At 39.6% G+C, this 14,643-nt stretch overlaps 1 protein-coding gene across 3 annotated transcripts in view; it reads left to right on the forward strand.

Moving 5' to 3' along the window:
- The window catches only part of rptor (regulatory associated protein of MTOR, complex 1), a 491,598-nt gene that overhangs the window by 40,994 nt on the left and 435,961 nt on the right, over nucleotides 1–14,643 (forward strand). For all 3 annotated transcript variants that reach the window (XM_072241994.1, XM_072241995.1, XM_072241996.1), the window contains exon 3: nucleotides 13,827–13,909. In XM_072241994.1, coding sequence (XP_072098095.1) covers nucleotides 13,827–13,909 — 83 coding nt within the window. The remainder of the gene's footprint in view (nucleotides 1–13,826; nucleotides 13,910–14,643) is intronic.

The following is a 14,643-nucleotide window of genomic DNA, read 5'->3' on the forward strand; positions in this document are numbered from 1 at the left end:
TTAAGCCTCTAACCTAATGGCTTGAATATCGATTTCTCCTAGTTTAAAAAAAAATCCCTCCCCCTCCCCTCTTATTCTATTCTCCACTCTGGTCTCTTACCTCTTCTCACCAGCCTGTCATCTCTCCCTGATGCCCCCCCCCTCCTTTCTTTCTCCTGTGGTCCACTCTCCTCTCCTATGAGATTCCTTTCTCTAGCCCTTTACCTTTCCCACCCACCTGGCTTCACCCATCACCTTCTAGCTATCCTCCTTCCCGTCTCTCCCCCCACCCACCTCTTTATATTGGCACCTTCCCTCTTCCTTTCCAGTCTTGATGGAGGGTCTTGGCCCAGAATGTCGACTGCTATTCATTTCTATAGATGCTGCCTGACTTGCTGAGTTCCTTCAGCATTTTGTGTGTCTTGCAGTTGAAACTCTTCCTGGATTTCCAGCTTCTTCAAACTTCCTAGTGTTTATACTTTTTAAGTGGTTTCTCTAGTTCCCGATCAAACTCACATTATAACCATTTTGGACTGTGTAATGCAAGTAGGGTAGCCTAATTCATCAATTGTGTTATGGAAATGGATATTATAGCAAAACTACTGTACCAATATCTGGATTTTTATCAAGAGTCTTTGACCTGAAGCATTAACTTGTTTCCTCTTTCCACAGATGTTGCCTGACCTCCTGAGAGTTTCCAGCATTTTCTGCTTTTATTTCAGATTTTGAGCATCTGCAGTTTATTGTGTCTTCAAGCTCAAACTAAATTTAATGGGCTTTTTTGGATTGCGACAAGGCCTCACTGCAACACTGTCAATGATTTGATTCAATTCATACTTTTGCTACCTCTTCTCTTTCTTGCAGCAGGAGTTTGTTAAATGATCTGGTTTTTAGTTGGCTGAAGGGTTTATTCCTCTGCTGAACTCTTTATGACTTGCTGGTAGGTGGTGTTAAAGACCAAAGGCTAACTTCAACTATTTTTTAATGAGACCATGCCACATTATCACACGTGGTGAGCTGAGATGTGTTTTGGCTCAGAAAATATCAAATAAAGCCATGACTAATTGTACTAAGTCAATTTAAGAACAGTAGTTCACAATGTAATAGGATTTGAATCACTCATTTAAAAGCATTTTTATAGCTATGTTGGCTAACTGGTTTGGTTCTCAGCCACTGTTTAAGTATTTGGAGGATCAGTATGATTGGCTTTGGCCAAAAGCCACTTGGACACTGCAATGCCAGTATAAAATAATAAAGCTGTGTGTTCTCTGTGGCAGCCCTTGGCTTGGTTTGCACTTAATTCCTCCAGTGATCAATGTGGCAAGCACATCTCCTTCCATCAGGAAAGAAGGTTATGGAAGTACTTACAAAATTGTTGTTTTGCTCAGAAAATATTTTTATTTTTGAGGCAATTTTTTTGTGGGAAATTATGTTTCAAGCTGCAAAGCAGTGTCTTTGGAGCAGCAAAAATATGCTCATTTTGCCTTTGCTAACCGAAAGCTGTCACAGCCTGAAGGATGTTGAATAGGTTCGCTGGAAAGCTTGCAGCCAGTTGCACTCTCTGTGTAAGTGAAAATTGCAGGCTGTCAGAGATTAAAAAGTATTTGATTCACTTTGATCAATGACACAATCCCGCAGCTTTCAATGCCAGACATGCAGTCAGTGACCAGGATGACCCACTTATGATTTACCATGTAGCAGTTGGCCGGTTTACTGATATTCAGTATTTTGGCTTTGCACTTCTCTCAGCAACCATTTCAGACAATTGATAACTTAGTGAAGGGCCGAACTTACTATTCTATCTATACTGATGTTTTTAGGTCTTCTTCATATAGAACAGTACATTACCGGAAAGGCCCTTCAGCACAAAATTAGTTTTATTATCATTGACGTGTTGTAAAATTTGTTGTTTTGAGGCAGTAATACAGTGCAATATATAAAAAAATTACTATTACAATAAAAAATGTGTAGTGCAAAAAGAGAGCAAATACTGAGTGTTCATGGGTTCTGACTTCAGAAGGGAAGAAGCTGTTTCAAAAATGTTGAGTGTGGATCTTCAGGCTCCTGTACCACCTCCTCTTTGGTGGTAGTAATGAGATAAGGGCTTGTCCTGGTTGGTGAGTGTCCTTAATGATGGATGCCACCTTCTTGAAGTTTCGCCTTTTGGCAATTTATAGAATTAAATCGAATGAAGAATGCCTTTTGGCAATTTATAAAATTAAATTTAATGAAGGAAAATGAAATAGTTATAATTATTATAAATTACTATAATTGCACATTTGAACAGATGTACTGTAAAGATTTTTACCCCTCATGTATTTGAAGGATGTAAGTAAGTCAGTTCAATTCGATTCAAGAAATGAGGTGAAATAAAAGTTTGTAGAAACAAATTTCAGTGTCACCTACTGAAATATGACACTCTAGAAGGTAATTACCGAAGTATGAAAAGGAGAAGATATCTGCTTGTTTTTGCTTTGAAGCAAGTGCTGACTAACAGACTTTAGAAAACTTTATTGTACTATTTCTGTACTTCCAAAAAGTTTTTTAGTGGTTCATGATGAGGTGTAAGAATGGATTAAAAATTGCAGAAGAAACTGAGTTAATGTCATCCTTAAAAGAAAAATCTGACATACTCTGGAGTAATGCTTTGCTTTTGGAAAAGATGAACTTAAAGCAGTACCTTGTGTAGATAAAGCTATTACATTTTTATTTAAAACACATAATTGGAATTTTAGGTTATATTATGAGGTATAGAATATAAAACCCAGAAATAATGAATTTAATAAAACTAACATGTATCATTTTGGTTGTGTAGTAACCACAATGCATGAGGGAAATGCAAAGAAATAAAAACATTTTTAACGATAAACATGCAGATCATGATCATGAGACAAATATTTAGATCTTTGAAAGGATAGGGTAGGATGTGAATGGAGATATTAATATTTATAAGAGGGCATAGCACAAGCAGTAGTTACACTGTATAGAATTCACATTTAGGATTAGTGAGTGAGCTATAATAATTTGGCTTTCGAGATCAGATTAGAAAGATGGATGAAGGTAAAGGGGATAAGGGAAGTAAGGCAGGCTGAATAAATGTGACCTTGGTGCAGATCAATTGGGTCAAATGGATATTTATCTCCATGCAGTTGAATAGTTTTGTTAAAGGGAACCTTTGGCTGCATACTGTTTATCACAGCTTGTAGTGTTAAATGCAAAACAGCGTGCAGCCTGCTATCACAAACACAAGCAAATCTGCAGACGTTAGAAATCCAGAGAAAAAGAAAATGCTGGAGGAACTTAGCAGGTCAAGCCGCATAGATGGAAAGTTGACGTTTCGGGCTGCGACCACTGGAAAGGAAAGGGGGAAGAAAGTAGAATTAGAAGATGAGGGAGGATGTACAATCTAGAACGTCATAGGTGAAGCCAGGTGAGGGTGAAGGTGGGTGGTAGGGGGGATGAAGTGAGAAGCTGGGAGGTGATATCTGGAAAAGGTAAAGGGCTGAAGAAGGAGGATTTTGATTGAGGAGAGTGGACCATGGAAGAAAGGGAATGAGGAGGGCCACCAGAAGGAGAAATAGGCAGGTGAGGAGAATAGAAAGGGGTAAGAGGAGAGCCAGAGTGGGGAATGGAAAAAGAGTGAAGCAGCTACTAAATATTGTTCGCATAATTGCGTCCTGTGTTTTTATTGGCATTCTTGTAAAAGAAGAGTGAATGCAGTTTCCTCCCTGAAACAATGGTATTGCCACTTTAATTATTTTGGTAATGTTATTATTTCCAATCTATTTAAGCAGATAGTAATGCTGATGGTTTGGTCTCTGTTTAGTTTTGATGTGTACTCAGTGAATTGGAGACAGGATGAACACTAATTGTAATGAACAGCGATTTGATGTAAGTGAAATACAGTGAATGGTCTGATCAACTGTCAGTTGCTACGCTACACAGACTATAAGAAGCGATAGTGAAAAACAATGGCTTGAAATAAGATCCTGATTTCTGTTTATTGAGGTATGCAAAATATGTAATCTGCTTGTTTATCATTGCTATTAGCTTGTTCATTCTAAATTTACTTAATAATTTGAAACCTGAGTGCTACAATTTTCCTGTTCAGTATTATCTAAGATGTGTGAGGAGTTCAGTAGATATGGCACCCAGTGGCCACTTTTTCAGGTAAAGGAAGGTACCTAATAAAAGTGGCCACAGGAGTGAAACCTGCTGTGGTACTCTACTGGAGCCCATCCACTTCAAGGTTTAATGTGCTTTGCGTTCAGAGATGCTCTTCTGCACAGCACTGTTGTAAACTGTGGTTACTTCAGTTACTGTTGCTGTGTTATCATCTTGAACCAGACGGGTTATTTTCCTCTGGCTTCTCTCATTAAGAAGGTGTTTTTGCCCAGAGTTTATTCACTGGATGTTTTTGTTTATTGCAGCATTTTGCATAAATCTCAAAAGGTCAGGAATTTCTGGGATACTCAAACCACCCCGTCTGGCACCAACAATTATTCCACGGTCAAAGTCATTTAGATCACATTTCTTCCCCATTCTAATGTTTGGTTTGAACAACTGAACCTTTTGACCATGTCTGCATGCTTTTATACATTGAGTTACTGCCACATGATTGGCTGATTAGATATTTGCATTAATGAAAAGGTACAGGTATATCTAACAGTTGCCACTGAGTGTGTATCATAGAAAAGTTATTCAATAGATAGAGCTCACTGCTATTCAAGACGCCATTGAAAGCTGATGAAATTGATTTGTAAGTCATTTGAACTGCATAAGATAAAAATCTGAGAGGTTTTTATTAAAGTATAATCGTACCAAAGATGGGTGACGTGGTGGAGCTACATCTGTCTACCAAAGGAGGTGTAAGATGCTTCTTCCCTCTGTTAGCCTGCAGGTCCCTCTTGGATAAGGTGTAGTACCTGCTTCGCCTCCTCGATTAGCATCATGTGAAGCCATGAGAGGAAATGGTGGATGGCTGTATGAGCAGCTGGTGCATATACAGAGAGAAGGGTCTTGGGAAACTGAAAGGTCTGAAGGTAGGTAAGTCACCTAGAGCAGGTGGTGTACACCCCAGAGTTCTGAAAGAGGTGATTGAAGAGATTGTGCAGGCATTAGTAATGATCTTTCAAGAATCACTAGATTCTGGAAAGAAGACTGGAAAATTGCAAATGTCACTCCACTCTTCAAGAATGGAGAGAGGCAGAAGAAAGGAAACTATAGGCCAGTTAGTTTGACTTCAGTGGTTGGGAAGATGTTGGAATTAATTATTAAGGATGAGGTCTCAGGGTTTCAGAAGGACTTTGACAAGGTGCCACACAAGCTGCTGAATAAGCTTTGAGCCCATGGTATTACAGGAGAGATTTTAGCATGGATAAAGCAGTGGCTGATTGGCAGCAGGCAAATAGTGGGAGTAGAGGGAACTTTTTCTGGCTGTCTGCCGGTGACTAGTGGTGTTCCACAGGGGTCTGTGTTGGGACCGATTATATTAACCTTTTTACATTATATGTCAATGATCTGAATGATGGAATTGATGGCTTTGTTGGAAAGTTTGCAGATGATGAGATAGGTTGAGGGGCAGGTAGTTTTAAGGAGGTAGAGAGGCTATAGAAGGATTAGGAGAATGGGCAAAGTAATGGCAGATGGAATACAGTGTTGGGAAGTATGTGGTCATGTGCTTTGGTAGAAGAAGTGAAAGGGTTGACTATTTTGTAAATGGAGAGAAAAGTTAATTTGCAGGTTGAGTCTGTGGTGAGGAAGGCAAATGTAATGTTAGCATTCATTTCAAGAGAACTAGAATATAAAAGCAAGGATGTAATGTTGAAACTTTAAAAAGTATTGGTGAGGTCTAAGATTGGAGCGACTGGGCTTGTATACACTGGAATTTAGAAGGATGAGAAGGGATCTGATTGAAACATATAAAATTATTAAGGGATTGGACATGCTGGAGGCAGGAAGCATGTTTTCGCTGACGGGTGAGTCCAGAACCAGAGGCCACAGTTTAAGAATAAGGAGTAGGCTATTTAGAACGGAGTTGAGGAGAAACTTTTTCACCCAGAGAGTGGCAGATATGTGGAATGCTCTGCCCCAAAAGGCAGTGGAGGCCAAGTCTCTGGATGCTTTCAAGAAAGAGATGGGTAGAGCTCTTAAAGATAGCGGAATCAAAGGTTATGGGGATAAGGCTGGATACTGATTGTGGATGATCAGCCATGATCACAGTGAATGGCGATGCTGGCTCGAAGGGCCCAATGGCCTAGTCCTGCACCTATTGTCTATTGTCTCATTTGGAGTATTGTGAGCAAGTTTGAGCCTCTTATCTTAGAAAGGATGTGCTGAAATTGGAGATGGTTTGAAGGAGGTTCATGATAGTGATTCCAGTATTGAAAGAACGTTTGATGGCTCTGGGCTTATATTCACTGGAATTCAGAAGAATAAGAGGTGACCTCATTGAATCTTATTGAATGGTGAAAGGCTTTGATAGAGTGGATGTGGAGAGGACATTTCTTATTGTGGGAGAGTCTTAAGACCAGAGGGGACAGCCTCAGAATAGAAGGCCATCCATTTAGTACAGAGATGAGGAGGAATTTCTTTAGCCAGAGGATGGAGAATCTGTGCAATTCTTTGCCACAGGTAGCTATAGAGGCCAAGCCTTTATGTATGTTTAAGGCGGAGGTTGATAGATTCTGGATTGGTCAGGGCATGAAGGGATACTGGGAGAAGGCAGGAGATTGGGGCTGCAAAGAAAACCGGATCAATTATGATGAAATGGCGGAGCAGACTCGATGGGTCATATGGCCTAATTCTGCTCCTATATCTTATGGTCTTATAAGTCCTGGTTATGCGATCACAGACATCAGGCAGACAATATTTGAATAGGGTTGATAATGGCTGGGGTAACCTTCTTGTAAAGACACCGCCCAGAAGAAGGCAATGGCAAACCAATTCTGTCAGCAGATTTGCCAAGAACAATCATGATTATGATTGATGATGATGAGTACCAAAGAAAATGGGGCTATGGACTTGGACTTGGCTAATTCTCAGTCAATGTGGGTTAGATAAAAGAATTGCTGAAGCGGATCTGACTTTTTCAAATCTACCACTTTGAGAACATGGCTGAACTTGCCCCATGAACGTAATTAAATACCCCTTGCTCTGTCCTGCAGTACGTTGCATTAAAATTAACAAGTTAAACAGCCGAGGGCATTTTTGTGCAAGTGATCGATGTGAGTTGTTGGTATAAATGATGCAACATGTCATGTAGTCATGTGCCTGTCAGTGTGATAAATAAGTGTGTTATTCCTGTAGATGATCTAATTTCTAAAATGTGCTTTAACTACATAGCAATTTAGAGTTTTGAATACATTTTAAACAAATATCTTTCAAATTTATACTTGAGCTATCAATGAGAAGGAAGATGAAAAACTTTGGAGACATATCCCTTTGATAACCTAAAAGTAAATTGTGTACTAGATTAGATTATGAAGACATGTAGTCCCCTTTTATTGTCATTTAGTAACGCATGCATTAAGAAATGATACATTATTTCCTCCGGTGTGATATCACAAAAACACAGGACAAACCAAGACTGAAAAAACTGACAAAACCACATAATTATACATATAGTTACAACAGTGCAACAATACCATAACTTGATGAAGAAAGTCCGTGAGCACAGTAAAGTTCAAAGTTTCTCAAATGTTCCACATCTCAGGCAGACGGGAGAGGGAAGAAAAACTCTCCCTGCCATGCCGACCACAATCCGACTGAGTCATCCGAAAACTTCGAGCTCTGATCAGCTCTCTGACACCGAGTATTGAGCGCCATCTCTGTCCGAGTGATTCGACCTCTTTCTCGGTCGCCAAAAGCAGGCAAGGCCCGGGATTTTGAGGCCTACCCTCTGAAAGATTCCCAACCACACAGTAATGACAGCAACGGACAGGCATTTCAGAAATTTCTCCAGATGTTCCTTTGTGCTTTCTATTGATTGAAGAGGTAATTTCTGAAGTGAATGAAACAAATGTAATTAGTCTTCAGATATGTTAAATTTGTGAAGCAATAGGGAGATCTAGAAAAGCAATAATTGTGAACTAGTATTTAATTTTTTTAAAAATCTCAATTATTGTGAGGGCGATAATATATTCACAATTAAACGAAATGCTGGAAATGCACATCTGGCCTATCTGCTTCAGTGAAAAGATGACCAGAATTTATGTTTGAAATGAGACCTTAATGTAAGGTGGTGGAAGAGCACTGAACAAATATGAGGTATCATTTGTATTTAATTAAAGAAGAGACCAAGCCAAATGAAGGAACGATCAGTATTTGGTTCATTCTGTTGGTGCACTGATTTTGGAAAAAGATTCATTATGAAAAATGCTAATTTAGCACTCGTATCCAAAATTGTATCTCTCTATATGAAATAGCCTGACTTTATTGACAATGGCAATTACAAGGAAGTAGTGATGCAATTTTTAATACTATTTTATATTTAAGATTATCCTTCAACTTCATTCAAGCTGACTAGTCTTTAAGCAGTTGGGGTTAGGTTGATGGAAATAACACTTAAAAAAACAGTGTAGATACTTTGCCTGAGTTGCAGTGAGAAATTTCAACTTTGTATTGTTCTCTTTTCATTAATTATTGTCTACATGTGCAAGTTTTTGAAAATAAACCTTTTGTACCTCTTCCAAGTTCACCAGCAAGTTTGATGTGTGTTGCTTGAATTTCCAGCATCTGCAGAATTCCTCGTGCTTGCAGTTCTATTTCATATGCAGTTTTTTCAGTTTATTCCACTGATTGTTTCTAATTGTTTAAACGATCACTTTAGATTATAGTTTAACTATTTGTGTCCTTTCCTTATTTCATGTAGGTTCTGAACCTACTGAAAGTAAAAGCTTGGGTGTAGCATGTTGGTCCCTAAATTAGATAATTGGCTCAATCTCCAAATTAGTATCTTGACTACTAACCTCGGATACTTCTTCATTTATGTACTGAAAGAGCATTGCACATTTGAAGGCAAAGTCTTTGGGATAAACTCTGCCCATCACTGGTACCAGCCTCACTGCCATCAAGGACATGTATACAGGAAGGTCCCAGAAAAGGACCACCAAAATCATGAAGGATCCCACCCACCCTGCTCATCAAGAATTTTATCACAGCTTCTTCATAAAGTGCAGAAGAGTGTCTCAAGCAGTTTCCACTTGAGTGTCATCTGACTTCTGTGTGTAACAGCAGGTGTTCAAACTCTTCATCATTGTCAATACAAAGCTCTCGAAATATTTTGAGAATTGAGAGCATGAGACTTGATTTTATTTACCACTATGATAACAGTTATTTAATGATTTGTGCAGCTGATCACTTAGGTTCATTTGCAACAAGGTGTTGTCTGTGAATTACACACTGAATAGTAAATATGTTATGCATACCTTTTTCAAGAATGTAATAACCCCACGGTGGTATCCTGTTATTGATGGTGCCCCATCTATGATGAGGCCTCTCCGGTGAATGATATCTGTAATCTGTCAAGTAGGGTACCGTGCACAATTCTGATTTAATGGAGACAGACGTGAGAGTATGGAGGAACATCTGGAGAAGCTTCTCAAATGCCCGCTTCACTGCCGCTGCTACTGTGTGGTCCAGAATCTCTGGAGCAGAAGGCCCCAGATCCTCGACTTTGCTTGTTTCGGCAGCCAGGGTGAGCTCGATGGCGCTCGGGAGGCTGTATCGGAGGGGCTGGTTGGAGGATCGAAGTTTTCGGGTGGGCGGACTGGGTGTTGGCTGTGGTCGGGTGCTTCCAATGCATTGGCAGTTGTCGGTGCCTGGAGGTTTATGGCAGGGAGTTTCTCCCTTTTGCCGCCTGCTATCGGGGACTTGGGAGTCGATCGGGACTTGAGATTTTTTTTACCGTGCCCATGGTCTGTTCTTTATCAAATTATGGTATTGCTATGCACTGTTGTAACTATATGTTATAATTATGTTATATTATAATTATGTGGTTCTGTCAGTGTTAGTCTTTGGTATGTCCTGTTTTTCTGTGATATCACTCTGGAGGAACATTGTATCATTTCTTAATGCATGTATGCATTTCTAAATGACAATAAACGAGGACTGAGTGTTCTCATAATCTAATCTATTGCACAAGCATGAATATTGGTGAGATGAATGTCCTTCTCTTTGGAAAATTTGCTCCATAGCAAGAAATATTGACTCCCCTTAATATCTATTTTTAGACCCTTTTCACGTAACAACTCAGAACCATGCTTTCATATTTTATAAAGTGAACTTAACCAAGAAGCAAAGATTTGTTGTCTGGCAATGTTGACTCATCCAACTGCAGAACAAATTTTGTTGTCCTACGTATGTTGCACAACAATTGCACATTTCATCTATTTATCTTTGAAAAGAGTTGTCACTGAGCAGAATTCCCTTAATTATTTGATCTGGTGATTGAATGCAGAACCATAATCAGAATGTCCCTTACTGCTGGCAGAATAAATTCTTCTCCAATTGTATGGCTTTCCAGATTTAACAATGAGAAATGAAATGTTGAATAAAGCAGACAAAGCATCATTATTTTGTTGTGAAGTGCTGGCATTGAAGTGTTTTCTTTTTCTGAAAGATTACATGAAGTGACTGAAAATAAGCCAAGTTTTTGTTTGCATTATCAGACTGTATTGTGTTCAAGGAGCCTGGACATTTCATTGACTGATTTAAAAAAACTTCAAACAACAGACAAATTGGCTGCTGTTGGTCATTTGGTGCTGGTATGAATTAATATTTCAGATGCTCCTCACTATACCGTCCACACTTCTTTATCATTTGGTCTGCTTCGGCCATTTTCGTTATGGATTAACGAATATGTTTAATCGCCCATTGTTTAATTCCAATCTCCAGTGCTGTGATCAATATAGAGGAAAGTTTATGATGTTATCATAGCTCAAACAAAACCTGACTCTGCCTGAAGGTATATAAATTATGAGGCACTGAGGATCAAATGCGTATAATAAGTAAGTAATTTCTTAAATTAAGCCTGTAATCCCTCAGCTGTTTTCCACCCCCCCCCAGTACCGAGCTCTCCACCACCCCCTTTATCTTTATCACCACCTCAGAAAGTTCAAATTTAATTGTCATTCAATCATGCATGAATATCCGCAAATACAGCCAAACGCCAAACGAAGCAGTGCTACTGTGGGGCTAGGGTGCAAAACACAACACCAGCTGTCATACACAGCACAAGACACAATACAGCACCTATAAGATATCAGTAAAATACAGTCACTCACAAAAAAATGTGGAACTGTGTCCATGAATGTTGCAGCAATGTACAATCGAACACAATATGACTTGTCTTCTGCCAAGTGAACACTGGGGGCAGCACCAGCTCCACCTTGGACACTGTGCTCTGGTGGAGCACCCCAACACCAAGCGAGAGAAACTCCCACTGCCCGGGGGGCAATTTCTCCCACTTTGGAACCACTGGTCTACGGATATAACAGTTACTTCTACATTGTTTTTTATAGGATTGCTTTTACATTTATTTCATAGTCATAGTCATACTTTATTGATCCCGGGGGGAAATTGGTTTTCCTTACAGTTGCACCATAAATAATAAATAGTCATAGAACCATAAATAGTTAAATAGTAATATGTAAATTATGCCAGTACATTATGAAATAAGTCCAGGACCAGCCTATTGGCACAGGATGTCTGACCCTCCAAGGGAGGAGTTGTAAAGTTTGATGGCCACAGGCAGGAATGACTTCCTATGATGCTCTGTGCTGCATCTTGGAGGAATGAGTCTCTGGCTGAATATACTCCTGTGCCCACTCAGTACATTGTGTAGTGGATGGGAGACATTGACCGAGATGGCATGCAACTTAGACAGCATCCTCTTTGCAGACACCACCGTGAGAGAGTCCAGTTCCATCCCCACAACATCACTGGCCTTACGAATGAGTTTGTTGATTCTGTTGGTGTCTGCTACCCTCAGCCTGCTGCCCCAGCACACAACAGCAAACATGATAACCCTGGCCACCACAGACTCGTAGAACATCCTCAGCATCGTCCGGCAGATGTTAAAGGACCTCAGTCTCCTCAGGAAGTAGAGACGGCTCTGACCCTTCTTGTAGACAACCTCAGTGTTCTTTGACCAGTCCAGTTTATTGTCAATTCATATCCCCAGGTATTTGTAATCCTCCAGCATGTCCACACTGACCCCCTGGGTGGAAATAGGGGTCACTGGTACCTTAGCTCTCCTCAGGTCTACCACCAGCTCCTTAGTCTTTTTCACATTAAGCTGCAGATGATTCTGCTCACACCATGTGACAAAGTTTCCTACAGTAGCCCTGTACTCAGCCTCATCTCCCTTGCTGATGCATCCAACTATGGCAGAGTCATCCGAAAACTTCTGAAGATGACAAGACTCTGTGCAGTAGTTGAAGTCCGAGGTGTAAATGGTGAAGAGAAAGAGAGACAAGACAGTCTCCTGTGGAGGTGTCCCCTATTTATAGGTTGTGTGTGTGTGTGTCTATATATAGATAGACAAATATATGTATTTGTATAGTTATATATTCCTATATAAGTATGTATTTTTTAAAAACTTGTGTTTATGCTTATTCTGTTATATTCAGCATCAGGTCTGGAGTAACAATCATTTTGTTCTCCTTTACACTTGTGTACTGAAGAATAACAATAACCAACCTTGAACGAAATGTTAAGATTGGAGTTTATTTGCAGAACCCAGATTACATAAATACATTTTTCATTTTCTAATTATATTTAAAGTATATAGAAGCATAGAAAACCTACTGCACAATACAGAACCTTTGGCCCACAAAGCTGGGCTGAACTTGTCCCTACCTTAGAAATTACCTAGAGTTACCCATAGCCCTCTACTTTTCTGAGCTCCATGTACCTGTCCAGGAGTCTCTAAAAAGACCCTATCATATCTGCCTCTACCGTAGTTGCCGGCAGCCCATTCCATGCACTCACCACACTCTGCGTTTTAAAAAAAAAAACTTACCCCTGACATCTCTTCTGTATCTATTTCCAAGCACCTTAAAACTGTGCCCTCTCATGCAAACCATTTCAGCCCTGGGGAAAAAGCCTTTGACTATCCACACGATCAATGCCTCTCATCGTCTCTCTATCAGGTCACCTCTCGTCCTCTGTTGTTCCAAGGAAAAAAGGCCAAGTTCACTCAACCTATTCTCATAAGGCATGCTCCCCAATCCAGGCAACATCTTTGTCAATCTCCTCTGCACCCTTTCTATGGTTTCCACATCCTTCCTGTAGTGAAGTGACCAGAACTGAGCACAGTACTCCAAGTGGGGTCTGACCAGGGTCCTATATAACTGCAACATTACCAGTAGGCTCCTAAACTCAATCCACGAATGATGAAGGCTAATTTATGCTTTCTTAACCAGAGAGTCAACCTGCGCAGCAGCTTTGAGTGTCCTATGGACCTGGACCCCAAGATCCCTCTGATCCTCCACACTGCCAAGAGTCTTACCATTAATACAATATTCCAACATCATATTTGACCTACATATACTGGTGTTTATAATTTTTAATTTAAAAGGAAAAGATTTCCATTCATGCTATTGTTTTTAAAGACCTTTGAATGTTCTGAAATGCTCTCAAGACAATTTTTTTAAAAGTATAACCACATATAGTGTTATATAGAAAAAGGGGCCAGTTTCTGCACAGCAAAATCCGATGAAGTCGCAAGGCAATATGGCCAGATCACTTATTTAGTGATATTAATTGCGAGAAATGTCACTTTGCCACGTGCATTAATTATTGTTGCTACTTAGTGAAATTTTTATGTTGTTAAAATGTTACAGATCCACTGTCCACGAGCCCTCAAAAAGCCTTGGAAAGCATTGGCGCTAACCTGCAGAAACAGTATGAGAACTGGCAGCCAAGGGTGAGTTTTTAATGCTGTGAAAATGTTTAGTCGATTAATGTGAAAATTCAAAACAAAAACTGCAGTTGCTGGGAATCTGAAATTAAAAACTCAGGCAGCATCTGTGGAGAGTGCAGTTATTTACAGATCTTGTCTGACCTGTTGAATATTTTTAGCATTTTCTATTTTTACTTATGGTTTTACTAAATGTGCTTTAAATGTTAGAGTGCAGAACCAAAAGTAGACGTCTGATGAATGAAAATGAATCATTGGGGAGTTGTGTGACTATTGTATATTCTTGGATTTTGCTATTCTGCATGTTTAAAAGTTATGGAGTATGATGTTCTTGAGAAGCCTGCAGTGTATGGCAATAACTCATCTTAATTGTTGTATTTAAAACTTAATTTCACAGAGATTTGCGTCACTCTGTTTTCAATTTAGACAGCTATTCCTTTTTTTTTCAAGCTATATCTTGCTTGTTTAAAAATAGAACAGCCATGAGGGAATGGCAGAGCAGGGTTGATGGGCAGAATGGCCTAATTCTGCTCCTTTGTTTTGCAATCTGAAGAAAAAAAATTCAGTGTACCTAACATGCATACTCAGCTAAAGTTGATGGAAAATTGGGGAAATACAAACGTACTTCAGTCACAATTTATGATTTGCAAAATTGGAATAGTCTTATGTATTGTGTCTCACCTTTGTGGTTTCAACAGTTGACCAGTCCAAAGCTCACACAATATGGAGTTGGATTTAGG

The sequence above is a fragment of the Mobula birostris genome, chromosome 24 (genome assembly GCF_030028105.1).
Source record: "Mobula birostris isolate sMobBir1 chromosome 24, sMobBir1.hap1, whole genome shotgun sequence".
In the NCBI taxonomy this organism is placed as follows: Eukaryota; Metazoa; Chordata; class Chondrichthyes; order Myliobatiformes; family Myliobatidae; genus Mobula; species Mobula birostris.